The sequence below is a fragment of the Rhinolophus sinicus genome, chromosome 3 (assembly GCF_057876585.1).
Source record: "Rhinolophus sinicus isolate RSI-liver-muscle chromosome 3, RSI-T2T, whole genome shotgun sequence".
Classification (NCBI taxonomy): domain Eukaryota; kingdom Metazoa; phylum Chordata; class Mammalia; order Chiroptera; family Rhinolophidae; genus Rhinolophus; species Rhinolophus sinicus.
This window is the reverse complement of record NC_142503.1, coordinates 155,757,482-155,772,750: the sequence shown is the minus strand read 5'-3', so window position 1 is coordinate 155,772,750 and position 15,269 is coordinate 155,757,482. Positions and strand designations below refer to the sequence as shown.

The 15,269-nt window shown below is 39.6% G+C and overlaps 1 protein-coding gene across 10 annotated transcripts in view; it reads left to right on the top strand.

Annotated features, from left to right (window-relative positions):
- CSNK1G1 (casein kinase 1 gamma 1) overlaps positions 1 to 15,269 on the top strand; it is a 157,075-nt gene that overhangs the window by 125,497 nt on the left and 16,309 nt on the right. For 8 of the 10 annotated variants that reach the window (XM_074327582.2, XM_088797287.1, XM_074327578.2 and 5 more), the window contains 3 exons: positions 191 to 339; positions 975 to 1,082; positions 11,164 to 11,274. In XM_074327582.2, the coding sequence (XP_074183683.1) occupies positions 191 to 339; positions 975 to 1,082; positions 11,164 to 11,274 (368 nt within the window). The remainder of the gene's footprint in view (positions 1 to 190; positions 340 to 974; positions 1,083 to 11,163; positions 11,275 to 15,269) is intronic. The other 2 variants (XM_088797290.1, XM_088797288.1) reach the window with 1 other exon arrangement.

Sequence of the window (15,269 nt, the reverse complement as noted above, 5' to 3'; positions counted from 1 at the left end):
AGATAAAGGTCCAGAAAACTTCCATTTTCTTTATTGTTATTTAGACTAAGATAGGTTTTGTCACTTCCATTAGGTCCACAAAGAAAACTCCCGTGTCACATAGTCTGTACTATTCCTTGCATGGCCCAGAGCTTCTCCCCATGGGAAGCATTCAGCTAATGAGCATGGCTTCTCACCTCTTCCCTCACAGAGGAGATGGCAACCTACCTGCGGTATGTCAGACGATTAGACTTCTTTGAAAAACCTGACTATGAGTATTTACGGACCCTCTTCACTGACCTCTTTGAAAGGAAAGGCTACACCTTTGACTACGCCTACGACTGGGTCGGGAGGCCTATTGTGAGTATCCTCTTTGTACTGCTCACCTCACGCCAGCACTACCTCACCCCTTTGCTTGTCAGACTTTCTGCTTAGATCGATGGAAAACCATTCCTCTGACTGTAGACTTTACATTTACCAGCCTTTTCAGGGTGATGCCATCGATTGCTCTTACTAGAGTCAGGCAATAGGAGTAACTCCCTTTACATTTTTAAGATGATGACCAGTATGTCCTAAGATACCCGAATTTAAGCCAGTTTTTAAGAAGTTTCATTTGAATGATCCAGAAGCTGGTGCTACCTAAGCGGTTAAGGTGCTTGATTTCTGTAGGAGTGGAACCCAGCACCATAGGAGACTTCTGACTTTGCTCTTCTGGCCAAGCGTCCACAGGGCCTGAGAGCATGCTAGCGAACATCACTAGTAGGTGTTTTGGTTTTATTTTCAAAGGGAAGCTACTCTCCGATGAACTGTTGAGGACCGAGCTGCCTGCTTTTTGTAGATAAGCAAACTGAGAAGACAAGAAGACTTGAAACTGCCCTTGGTGGCTGAAAATAATAATGACTACTATTCTATTAGAATTAGAATGATGCTGTCCTTTGCAGAGGTATTAAGTTGGACCTATTTTCCCCATGTGACTTTTTGTTATATTTTTCCAGCCTACTCCAGTAGGGTCGGTTCATGTAGACTCTGGTGCATCTGCAATAACTCGAGAAAGCCACACACACAGGGATCGGCCGTCACAACAACAGCCTCTACGAAATCAGGTATGTGTTGGCTCTTCATTGTTTCATGCATTCCCTTTATTTGTGGCTAAACTCAGATTCTTTAGCTTCTCTGCTTACGTGTATATACTGAAATTAAAGACAGCGGGGTTGCCATTTCTCACTAGTGTGATGTGGCATTCTAGCATTTCTCGGGGTTTGTGTAATGGCACTGAGATGTAGCCAGGTGCCTTACATGAAGCATCTACTCTGGAGAACCTGGGCCTGTCAGAGTATGTTGGCCGAAAGGACCTGCTGGACATACAGAATGTATAGGCTAGCCCCTTTTGGGTCTCATCTGCAGTCTAGTGTGCAGCTTTTGCCAATGCTGGTTTTTCCTTGCTCATTAGAAAGGGTGCGTAATTTGGACTTGCAGTTAACCTGGGCATGAACTGGCACCTCCACTCCACCTCTGTCTCTATACCCAGGTGAACTGTAGAGCTGGTTCACATTTCTAGATCTGAGGTGGACCCACAGTGAAGACTCAGCTTTGCTTTAGGCCACTCCAGAAAAGGCCATGTCATCCATCCAGCATTGTTCATGATTTGGGAAACTAGCAATCTATATGAGAGGCTGCTCTCAGCCTAAAGACAGAGGAGGCAAACACGCACAAAAATATCAAGTTTGACAACATTCAAAGAAAAGGGTAACTGATTGGGAAGTGAATTTGATGATTTCTATCGTAATAAAAGAGAAAAATGAGGACCCCAGTAGATAAATAAGCAAAGAGTAATAAAAATATACATATATGCTGGTGTGCACACACACAGTCATTATCACCTATCAGATTAGCTGCTTGTTCCTCCTCACTTTTTTACATTCACAGGCATTTCTACAATAAAGTGCGACAACACTTACCTCGTAGACGCACATGTGAAAGTACATAGGTTAAAAATAGTATACAGAAGTACATACACACATGTACGTACAGTGAAGTACGTGCCCAAATTTTGTTAGACTCACCAACAAGTTCATACTCTTGGCAAAATGTGTGGCGTGGCGGGTAAGAAAAATAATGTGTAAAGGAAGGAAATCTGTGTATTAGAAAGTAAATAAAAACAGAGAGTAGGTAGGCAAAAAGATGGGGTTTAGCAAACTATACACTAATTGGGTCCATAATTACATGCTTTAATCAGAGTAGTTGACTAAGAATTATAATTTGACTGACTGCTGATTTGACAACAGAATACTGTTGGCTTTTTGCCCTTTTTCTCTACCTCCTTTTTAAAAAATATAGTTGGGGTACGTACTGACACTCATACATTGCTCTTGACTTTGCAAATTGTTACAAATTCTCTAGAAAGTAATTTGATAAAGTTACTATCCTCTCTGATAGAATAATATTACTTCTTGGAATCAATCATAATAAAACAACCCAAGATATAGATTAAGTTATATGCATAAAACTGTCGCAATGTCATTTGTAGCAAAGTTTTAGAAATGACCCATCTATCCAGTTATAAGGGAATGCTTATGGATCCAGCTCAAATCCTTTAGAATAAACTGGGTTGTATTAAAGTGAATTGTAATCCATTTATTCAGTGGAGTATTGTATAGCCGCTTAAAAGATATTTAGAGAAAATTGTAGAAACGTGGAAGTGCTTATGATTTTTATAGTGAGGAAACCAAAATGCAAATTTAGAAATACCTCGTGATTTCCCCTCAGGAAAGAGAAGATGAGAAAATCAGTGAGAGGAAACATTGCCAAAATATTAACAGAAGTAGTGTTGGAAAAGGTAGTGTGGGTAATATTTTTCCAAACTATTCTGTAATGAGGTTATATTACCTTACAATGAAAAATGTATTTAAATAGAAAAGGTATGGAAAAAATTAATTAACTAGTCAGTGAAGTCTAATCAATATATCTGCCTGTTCATGTGTTTTGGAATATATTTAAACTAAAACGTGTGTTTCCTTTTTTGGTCTTGGTTGCTTCAGTGAATTCATAATCAATGCTGCTGTTCTGAATGGATTTTAAAAGTATGGAGGAAAAAGGTAGTTGAAAACCTAAATTGCCAGGGTGGTAAATGATGTCATACCTAGGCCCTAAGTAAAAGTACAATGAGTTTCAATGTATTTTTTAGTGCAAGGTTATTAAACCACTGTATATAATTAGGAAATGTCATCTGAAAGGCAGTAAGCTTCCTTTTGAAGAGTTGAATCTTGAAGGTCTCTCTGATTTTTTTTTTTCCCTTTTAGTATTTTTAGTATCCCATGGCTGCTAAGGGATTGAAATTCCCCACATTAATGCAAGTTCTACACCTCCTTCCCAGCAGGATTCTGAATCCTTGCTGGGTAGAATTCTTTCTGCGCTGTGTGCGGTAGGGAAATGGATTTCTAGTGTCTGTTCAACCTTTACACTGTGTCTTAGTCTGTGGTCTCATAGCTTTTGTTCCATCTTTAGGGTTGTTTGCTTATGATTTTTTTTAAAAGAAGAATTACAGCTAAATATGTCCCTTTTATAACTCCAGGGATTGGAAGCAGTATGATTTTTTAGACCAATTTTCTTCAAGTTTTAAAATCAGCAAAAGAAAGTGAAATCTCTCCTTGAGCAAGAGTGAAAGATGTTAACTTTATTTTTTCAGGAACTTTGACTCAGTAAATCTAGCTGAGGACCTACTATGTGAAAGTATGTCCTGGGGATACCAAGATAAGTAAGGAGTCCTTCTCCTCAAGGAACTGACAAGCAGATACGCCAGGTAGCCAGACGACTATTAACACTGGCAGAACAGATAAGCCTCCCGAGTTACAAATTGTTAACATCAGGGATTATAAGACGGAGACATTTCGTCTAGTCTGAACATGACAAAGAGTTTCACAAAAGAAGTTGTATTTGAAATGCTCTTGGAAGAATTAAGTGGAAACCAAAGAGGCATTCCAAGCAAAAATATGGGCAAGAACAAGTTAGCTAGCTCCATTTTGCTAAAATATATGGTGTGAACAAAGGAGACAAGACTAGGAAAATAGATTGGAGCCATTTAATGAAGCTCCTGGAATGCTGGGCTGGAGAATTGGTACTTTTAATTTCAGCAGGGAATAGATATGAAAGGTTTTGAGCAGAGGGGTGATATGATCAAAACTTGGCTCTCGGCAGGCTCTTGCTGCCAGGTAAGTTCAAGCGATTGTATTAGTTCTCCATCATGATGAGAATTTTTAGGGAAAATTTGCTTTGCTGGTCTAGGTTGTAGGTATATTGAATTGAGTGCTGTTTAGTTCCTAGATGTAGTAATAGATCCCAAATATAGTTCCTATTTAAACTCACCTATGTTGGATCTGTCTTTAAAGCTATTTTTTTAACTATTTTAATACCAGAACAATATTTTTGAACATTAATTTTACCCAGCTAGAAAACTGTAAGTAAATCATGAATTTGGGTAGAGTAAATATTCCTGAAAGCTAAATCCATTTAGAAAGATCCCAATAGGTTAGTCTCTTCTGTCGTTTTACCCTTGGTATTTGTCCTTCCCCAATTCCAAAGATGGTAAGTCTTTAGGCTTTGGTTCCTCTCCAAAGAACTCTGCATTACCATCCCTCAGGAAGGGGATGAAAACTTCAATAGTTCTGCCTATTTCTACCTGCAAAGCTTCCCTTGCATTTTCTGATCAACTTCAGTCAGGAAGTAGGTTCTGCTGGTATCCAGAGATGTAATATTGGAGTGCAGTATGTGGTGCTGTGGAAGGGTTTATTCAGTGTGGAAGGTTTTGTTCAATATGATAAATATAGAATATTGCATTGACTGGGATATGTATGCAGCAACACGCTTCCTGCTCTTTCAGAACTGAGTCTGAGCTTGTGACAATCCTTACTTGGGTAAATGCTACACAAGCATACACTACCATGGTGGTTCAGCAATTTTGATAGTTGCCGTTTTCTCCCCTTGATTCCTTTTATTAGGTTGGTGCAAAAGTAATGGCAGTTTTTGCAGTTATTTTTAACCTTTTAAACTGCAATCACTTTTGCACCAATCTAATTGGTGGGTTTTCTGAGGGCATATGAAGAATAGGTACTTCGCCTAGAAGGTTAGAACCAATGGAGGGTCCTATTAGCCATCAAGAGCTATTAAACTCTACCAGACATGGTATCCTATCCCTGATAACACTGAATCCCAAAATGTTACTTACTTGTTTTTACATACACTGCATGTATTTAAGGAAAGGAGTTTATTCTTTGTAGTTTTCTACTAGATGAACTGTTCACTTGCAAATTCTCCAGTTTGACTAGACAGGAACATGTGAATCAAAGATCAGTAAAGCTGATCCCTCATCCTTCCAGAAGAACCATGTTTAAACTAAACACACAAGAAATAAACAACAATACCTAAAAGGGTGAAATCATATTGAGTTCTAAAGAAGATGTGCCCCTGGTAAAAGAGTGGTTCAGATTTATTTGTATATTTGTATCTAGACTCCAAGGGATTAGATTTAAGGAATATACAGCCTCAGAAAAATATGTTGTGGTTTAATGCTGTGGTGCTTACTGAATGAAGCTTGTTATAAGCATAGCGTTTCCAAAGGGGAGATTAGGCCAAATTACTAAGTAGCCAAGATGGTCAGAGATCTTCATAAAATAAATATCTTTATTACTTTTTTTCAAGTTCAATAGCCTTAAAAAAAAAAAGCAAAAGCTGATTAATTCTTCATTCCCTTCCTTTTACAGAACAATGCTTCATTTTCAGCGAGGTTCAGTGTACTAATAGTTGAAAGGGCATATGAGATTCTTTAGAGATAATTTGCCTCCTTCTGACTGTGTGTAATTTCCTAACTTGCTGCCTGCTGCTAGCAGGAGCTCAGGTGTAGAAATTGCACACTTGCCCTGCCATCCTCCAGCGTAGAGCTCAGTGCAGAATGGGACTGGTTGTCTTCATTTCTGGGATCTTAACTCCAAGGGGGACATTGAAACAAGCTAATGCAAAACTAAATTACAAACTTTTTCTTAGTTTCTCCCATTCTGTCACCTAGTCACTGCTGCTCACCTTTGCTCTTAATTCTCTATTCTCTATTAAAAGTTTTCTTCTGTCTGCATGCATTCTTTTTTTTTTAAAGCTGTTTATTTATTTATTTTATTTTATTTTATTGGGGAAGGGGAACCGGACTTTATTGGGGAAACAGTGCTTACTTTCAGGACTTTTTTCTAAGTCAAGTTGTTGTCCTTTCAGTCTTAGTTGTGGAGGGCGCAGCTCAGCTCCAGGTCCAGTTGCCATTGCTAGTTGCAGGGGGCACAGCCCACCATCCCTTGCAGGAGTTGAACCGGCAACCTTGTGGTTGAGAGGACGCACTCCAACCAACTGAGCCATCCTGGAGCTCAGCAGCAGCTCAGCTCAAAGTGCCATGTTCAGTCTTAGTTGCAGGGGGCGGAGCCCACCATCCCTTGCGGGACTCAAGGAATTGAACTGGCAACCTTGTGGTTGAGAGCCCACTGGCCCATGTGGGAATCCAACCAGCAGCCTTCGGAGTAAGGAGCACAGAGCTCCAACCGCCTGAGCCACTGGGCCGGCCCCTGCATGCATTCTTTAATGTTTTGTATTTCAGCAGACACCCTTTGTTCTGAGGCACCTCTTGAGGAACTTGATTCTAGAGTAATCCTACCTAGATAAATCTTGATTCTCTGAGGGAAGTATCTTCTACCATTTTAAGTAAGAATAGGGCAGGGTCTGAGGAGAGAGTTTCAGGCCTCTAGGACTGTTCTCATGACTTTTCTCAGAGCGTCACAGAATTTATACTGTCATCTCTGCGGGCTCCATAGCATGGAGCTTGGTAATAATCCCTTCCATGTTGTTATCAGTGATTTTCAAACATCCCTGATACGTGATCAAGTACGTCGAGTACAGGAAGTCACTTGTAACACATGTGACAGGTTGCATGGAGTAACCCGTCTGGCATAGGAAATTTGGTTCTATGTCATGAGCTTAATAGAAAGATGTCTTTAATTTTATTAAAGTATATATTTCAATAACTTTACCAGCTTTTTTAAATTTCATATTTAAGGTTCATTACACCCCCAACTTTTTTAAAGATGCTTCCTTTACCATTCTGACTGCCCCGTTCTTTCTTCATTTTATCCCCACTACATCAAGAAAAAATTTGGGGCTGGCCCAGTGGCTCAGGTGGTTGGAGCTCCATGCTCCTAACTCTGAAGGCTGCCGGTTCGATTCCCACATGGGCCAGTGGGCTTTCAACCACAAGGTTGCCAGTTCGATTCCTCGAGTCCCACAAGGGATGGTGGGCCGCACCCCCTGCAACTAAAGATTGAACACGGCACCTTGAGCTGAGCTGCCGCTGAGCTCCTGGATGGCTCAGTTGGTTGGAGCAAGGGCTCTCAACCACAAGGTTGCTGGTTCGATTCCTTGAGTCCCGCAAGGAATGGTGGGCTGCGCCCCCTGCAACTAGCAACGGCAACTGGACCTGGAGCTGAGCTGCACCCTCCACAACTAAGATTGAAAGGACAACAACTTGACTTGGGAAAAAGTCCTAGAAGTACACACTGTTCCCCAATAAAGTCCTGTTCCCCATCCCCAATAAAATCTTTAAAAAAAAAAAATTTGTCTTGGAAGTTTTGTGAGACAACGTAATCTAGTGTGTTCATTGCTAACCTTTGGTACTATTCAGTCTCCATTCTTGTTAATTATATTATAGGTGAGTCTAGAACACTGACATCGGAGGCCAAAATGTTCTGTGTAGATGGCAGTCAACTTTTAAAGTATTTTGGGAGCCATAAAGTGAAATAAAGTTCTTTGTGAATAATCGAAATTAATTTTTCAAAATAACTTTATATAAAGAATAGGATTTGATGATTTGTTTGTTACAACAGGAGAAAGACACCTGCTTACCTTTGCTTCAGAACAGTAGCTTTTTCTACAATGAGAATTTGAAATCACCCCATAGATGGGGTGGCATCTGAGGGGTTTTCAGACTTCTTTTCTTACCCTCTCGTTAGTGTCATTCTCCCCACTGTCTGTCCATTGATCCCTGCCACATGACTGCTGGAAGAGAGAAGTTGGTTTCCTCTGCCCTAGGCGCTGGTGGTGATTTTGACTTTTTATACCAGGCTTCTATGTTTTCCCTGAAGTATTTTTTGGTTAGCTGTGCCTATGATTTATGCTATGCTGGATTGCTTCTTCCTTGTTTCCACACTCACCTCCTGGATGGTAAACCAAGCATTTCCACGCAGGTAATACAATCTCAACTGAAGATTTTAAAGCGTTCCCCCAAGGAAGTCCCACTGCTTGAGATTCCTGATTCTACCTTTGGGGATTTACACACTCCATGTGGACCTTTGTCTTTCAAGTAATGCAGAGAGATTGATTTTGCTGAATGACTTTTCTACCCGTGGATGCTCTTGATAGCTTCTTAGATAGACACATGTGCATGAATGATCTTTAAGAGGGGAGGATTTACATGCCTATTTCCTCTACTGGTTTGCTCTGTATAACTAGCTCCTGTGCTGAGATGCCTAATCGTAACCCCTATGTACGTACATTGCCGAGAATACTTTCCCGGGGCAGGAACAGCAGCAGAATGCTGTAGTCGTCAGCATGCTGTGCTTTCATCTCGCTCCTAGGCACTCAGTTGCTTTCCAAAACGGGCAAATGACCTTTTCTACTACATCAACTTGTAGGTACCAGTCCAAGCCCTTAAATTCCAGAAAAGAATAGCCATAGAGTTTAGTGTTAATGATGGAAAGTAATTCCCAAATAAACCCAACCCAACAACCCCATGTTCACGTCTGTCACTCGATTTGTTGCTTTCAGTGTGTATAGAAGGTACTGAGAAGCAGTCGTAAGGTGCGCTGTGTTCTTCCTGTTACAGCCGAAGCATTTCTGAAGCAGTCAGGAATTAACATTTTTCTCTCTTCAAAAGATAAGTAGTGCATTGCTTTGAGGATAGAGGTGGAGTGTGACTTTTAGGCCTTTGAAAAATGCCGTACTATTTTCATTTAGACAGAAATCTTAATTCTTTCCAAGAGTTATTTATTTAGCTGGAAGGAATATAAACAAGTACACGGCCCTGTGAATCAGACAGTAGAATCAAACCAGACTTCTCATACATAGTTCAGTAAAAATGAAAATAATAGTTGATCAGCTAGCTGTCCAAGGTTTTGTTAAGCTTGAAAGCACATGAGTGTTTTATGTACATTTGTTGCCATTTTCAATTTTGTCGGCTTTTAAAAACAGGCAAAACAGAGCATTCATGAGGGAAGTAATTGCATTGAACACATATCATAGAACTCAAAACACCATCAAATGGCCTATATATGTCTGGATATTTTTTAAGCATTTAAAGTTTTTGAGAACTGACAGATCTGTATAGTAGTTTAGGAGCTTAAATATTCTACTTAAATGTCACAAAAAGTAAAAAAGTCCTAGAGAGAACTGAAGAGACGATGTCTAATATATATTAGTTATAGATATAATATTAGAAGAACAGATTTATTCTCATCAAGTTCTCTGAGGATATGGATACTGTCAATAAATTATATAAAATAGTTAGGACTATGTTATAAACCACGGTCTTATTTTGGAAAATGAAACATCTGAACCTCTGTTGGCTGAAATAATTGGAGGGGCATATAGTCGGAGTAGTTTTCATTCTCTCACATGTGACTAGCAGTATAAAATCAAACTCCTCTTTTGTAAGAGTGTATAGCGAGCAAGTTAATACAGATGCCTTCTTGCGGACTGTGCTCATTCCCTGAGGAGCATCAGAAAACATGGCCAGGATCCTTTATAATGTGAATTCATATTCCGTTAATAAAGAAGATGAGTAAATTCTAGCTGGTGTATAAGGGGTTTTTTCTTTCTTTTTTTTCTTTTTTTTTTTTTTTTGGTAAGAAAAGCCTTTTTGGTGACATACAGATGAGCTTTAAACAACTGTCGACAGATGGGGAAGAGTGAACATGGAGCCTGAGACCATTACTTCTTCACTCTTCCTTTTCTTTTTTATAGAATACAACGTTATTAGCTGTGAACATTTCTGAGATTTATAGCCTCCTTACTGGTTTCATGCAGAGCAGCAATATCACATCCCAACCCCTGCTGCTGTTTATATCAGCAGCAATTAAAATTTGATTTACCAATCCCTCATGGCTGCCTCTCGAGCTCCTCATTTTTCATTTTTGTAGGGCCCTAGGACTGTTACAGCTGAGCGTCATGATGCTAACACCTCCTCAGCCATCTGGCATAGGAGAAGAGGCACCTAAACAGATTCTTCAGAACAAAAATCACAGATGAGCAAGATCAGAGTAGTGTGAGATCTAAAAAACATGTGAAGAAGGAATGAAGAGAGCCCGAGTGACAGCAGAACCCAAAAAGGATTTGAATTGAAAGCCCTCCTTTTGCTGAGAAAAGATCTTTGTTTTGCTTTCTAGAAGAAAATTCACAGTGGTCATAGCTAAACTTTTTCTAATTCTAGACTAGAGGCTATTAGCTAGAGGAATCAGGAAAATATTGTAGCCTTATGTTTTTCCCCCCATCTTTTCATATTCTTGACCTGTGGAACTTGCTTTTGAAGAGATACTTTGTTCCTTCTTTTAGCTAAGAAAGCATATTCCAGCCACTGCTTATTTTCTCTGAGTTGAAAGTCTGGTGGAGGTTTATATTGAGAGTAGTGGGCTCCCTATTTAAGGGAAAGGCATGTTACCTTCATTCCTAATGCTAGGAATTTTCTGTACTGACTACTGCCTATTTAGATAGACCTTTAATCCGAAATGATTTATAAGTATGATTGTTCCTTTGTCCAACAGTCTTAACATTCTGAATTTGGTCTGCCTCGTGGCTACTGAAATTTTACTAATATGGAAGCTAAAAGGTGATTCCAGCTTCTGATTTTTTTCCCCCCTCTTTTGGTGATTTTTTTCCTTCTGTATCTGGTTGAGGATGGTTTGCTGTAGACTGTCGTGTGTGGGCTTATTAGGCTGAAATGAAGGAGCCAAACTAACTTTTTCTCAGTGCTTTGCAGCGATTGTTAATTTAAAATCCAAAACAAATACAAAACCCTCAGGGACACTAATGTATTTGGTTTTGTTATTGCTTGCTGTTGCTTCACCTTTCCTTCCATTCTTGCTCTCATGCTTCCTAATGCCTGAGCAGACCACATCGTCAGAGCGCCGAGGAGAGTGGGAAATCCAGCCCAGCCGGCAGACCAATACCTCATACCTGACGTCTCACTTGGCTGCAGACCGCCATGGGGGATCAGTGCAGGTACTTACTGCCTTTATTGCCTTTTCCTGGCCTTCCCAACGTGGCTGAGAGAATGTTGGCTTGCTTCTGAAATTCGGAGTTTTTTAGAAGGGAAACTTTTATAGCAAGGTTGAGGTGCTTCTCTAGGTAACTGAATAACTGTGTGCTAATTTTCTGCCTATGTGGACTTACAAAAATCGCTTGTTGAGAGGGTTGCTGGTTGTTGTCATTGACTAAGAAATGTCTCTGATTTCTGATACTGATTTCTGCTGAAACCAGTCCTACAACCTTGATCCGCTCACGATAAACTATAAAAATAACATCAAGGTTGAAGTTTGTTAGTGTCAAGTCTGTGAATTGTAAGGATCTGAAATGTATAAAAAAGGTATTTTTTTAGATTAGAGGACAGCCTATGTATGTAGCTCATTCCATGACGAGAGGTACCTTAGCACATAAGGTGAGAATGTTAATTAGTCCAGGTCAGCTGGGTCTGAGTGGGGACCTACGAACTTAGGCTACTTCTTTTTTCTCCTGAAATAAGTATGATCTTAGAGAACTGTTTTCTGACTTCATTTGGACGGTTTTGAATCAATATCCTCTCTAGTACTTCAGTACGTATGTCTCTTAACTTTTCTTATATGTCACTGTCTTAATTCTTAACCTAAATATTTTTCTCATACTGGTAAGTGATGCCACCAGTTGGGGCACACAAGTGAACCCAGAGCTACGAAATACAAATTCTTATAAAGGGGTAGACAAACCTCTTGCATGTAGAAATGCATCTTGATGGTGTGGTTGTCTAGGATATGCGTTTACATGGAGTGATTCACTTAAGACCATGTTATTCACAGGAAGTTAGGAGACAGCTTTGGCCCTGTAAGAACCTCATAGGCACATCTAGGTAAAAAGGGTGAATTGAACACACAGATGTACTCACACCCTCCTGAAACAACACTAAAAGAATGATAAAGGGATTTTTCTTTAAGGCCTTAATCCATACAAGGATGGAGAAAACAGGAGAGGAGGCAACAGCAACAAAATGTTGGAAGCTGGAAAGCAGATGGGCAGTTATTGAATGAGGAGTCTCAAGAAAACTGAATCCTGAGCCAATAGAGGGGAAAGTAGAGAAGGTGTTTAAACAGAAATCCCCAAAAGGCTCAGAAGTTAGCCTTCTCTAAGGACAGGTGTGTGTGGAGGGGCATGTACTAAAATAAAGAAGATTGATCAAAAGTCTTCTTTATTTTGATAAGAAGCCAGAGATCCTTAGGTGCTCTCCCCACTCCCCAGCAAAAGATTTATTCTTCGGAAAAGGCAAAATAGAGGATCTTCACTGGATAAGGGGGTACGAGGCACATTTGGGGGCAGAGTACTAGCCTGAAAAAGGGAGACTGAATGAATGTATGCATATTGACTGCCAGCTTTCCCCATTTAGTGCTTCAGAATGCTGATGGCCAGGTGTGTACCTTCTAGGTGGGAGATTGAGTTGACCCTGGGGAATCTGACCAGCCCAAAAGAAAACCTCTGCGCATACTGACAACAGGGTCTCCCTAATGAAATGGCCCAGCCAAGTCATTCTACAGTGAAATCCATGTTTCAGAAGTCCCAGCCCTGTACTCAAAGTGCCAAATAACTTTGCAATCTCCTGCTTTGAAATATGAACAATCAAGGATTATCAGATTTCTGAGGAAAGACTTTAATAAGATAGAGACCAAAGCAAACAACAACAGCAACAACAACCAAAAAAACAAAAACAAAACCTTGTTCTATATCCTCAAGAGACAGAAGATACTGCAACTGTGACGCAAGGACAGGAACACTCTAAGAACAAACAAAAAAAGAGCTCTTCGAAAGTTAAAACTTAAACAAAATTTTTAAACTCAATAGTTTGGAAGACAAATTTAGGAGGAAGTCTCCCAGAAGGTAGAGCAAAGAGAGAGATGAAAATAGTAGAAAACAATACAAGATGTAAGGAGAGTACAGGAGGTCCAATTTCTAAATAATGGAAGTTCCAGAGAAAGAACAGAGGAAGTGGAGGTGAGGGAATCATTAATAAAATAATTTCCCAGAACTCATAAAGACTTCCTTCCAGATCAGAAGGGTCCACTGAGTGCCCATACCAAGGTACATCATTGTGAAATTTCAGAAAACCGAGGACAAAGAGAAGCTCGTTAAAGCTTCCAGAAAGAGAAAACAGTCATATACAGAGAAAGAAACAGGATTTAGTATAGCTTCAGATTTCTGAACAGCCAGATTCCACCCTCTGCCTGTTTTTGTAAACAAAGTTTTATTAGAACATAACCACATTCATTTATTTATATATTATCTGTGGCTGCTTTCATGCTACAGTGGCAGAGTTGAGTAGCTTTGACACAGACTCTATAGCCCACAAAACCTAATATATTTACTATTTGTCCTTTTATGTAAATGCTTTGCATACCCGGGCTCTCGATGAACGTACACCAAATTTCCCACTAGTACTTCCATGTGATGATATCACTGGAAACTTGTGCTTTTTTTATGTTGTCTTTTTTAATATTCTAATTATTTCTTTTATGATAAACAGGCTTACTTTGTAATTAGAAAAACAGTAAAGATAAATAATAATTTTAAAAGGGAAACACCATATAGTCAAGCACCTCAGCTTAGTTTACTAGATCTGTGCTCCTAGAACACAAGGGCACTCACTTGGGCAGTGTTTCCTATTGTTCACTGTGAGGGGTTCTCTTCAGATTAGAATTGGAGTCATTGAAAGTTTCTGGCAACACTTTTGACAAATGCACCCTCCCTCGACTCCCTATAAACTAAGTTCTACCAGCTTCTTTGACACAGGGGCAGGCAGTTGTGCCATTTCCCTAATATTACGGTAAGCTCTGCTGCTCCTCACTATATCTGCCTCTTTGATTTTAGCCCCAATTTGTATAAACATAAAGGTTATGCTTTTTGCAGACCAAATAACAGATGCCCACGTATTTCTAAGTTGTCTCACTTTTCAAAGGTAATATGGTCAAACCATGGTTTGGCCTGTTTGATGACCTGCAGGTACCATGACGACCTGGTAGGAAGTGCAAAACTCCAAGATGAGAAGTGCGATCTGATAAGACAAACGGACACTCCCATTCCAACCTACTTAATGGGCAGACCCCTCCGGTTCCCATCCTTCCAGTATTTCCATAGACCTTCCACATATGGAAGGGTCAAATTCAAGAAGACAGAAATCTCTAAAGTTGTTTAAATTAAAATGTAGGAAACATCTAGAAATATCTAGGACCACACAAGGGCATAAGACTTAAGAATGACATTTAACATTCAGCTAATATTTACGTTGCTCAAATCTTTATAATTTTTAATTACCTAGTAGTGTTTCACCTTAATCTCTTTCATAAGATAATCCTGTAAGATACGAATTACTTGGTTTTTGTGTGATATAGACAGAGGAATATGGGATTAATTTTAGTAGTGATTACAGCAAAATAAATATCAGTATTCCAGGTGTACAAAAAAGCTTATTTTTTAGTGAAGTTATACTAAAACAATTCAGTAGAAAACATATAAGTGATATTATTTAAAATACTAATAGTTCATTACATTCATAAGATTCTTTACAATTTTTCAAATTGCTTTCCTAGATACCATTTTCCTAGATATCTATTGCTAGATGTCACTGTATTTAACTTAGTGGTTCTCAGGCTGCTACGACCAAGGTGATTGCAGAGTCTTGCAGAATGAGAAACCAGGGCTCACAGAGGACACTGTGGGGGAGCTAAGCCAGGGCTCTAGCTCTTTGCTCACCTACACTAATGTTTATCCCACTGCACATCGAGGCAGCAATTCAGTGGTACGTCAAACTATACCTCCATCCTGAAATAATTAAGTGGATGCTCAAGAGGCCCAGATTTATTGCCAAGTGTATTTAAGGTTAGACAACTGGTGTTAAGGTTCCCATTTGTGTCGGATTCATTTGCGACCAGAGTCTCATTGATACAGACAAGATGTCTAGTCTGTAAAATGAAGATAAT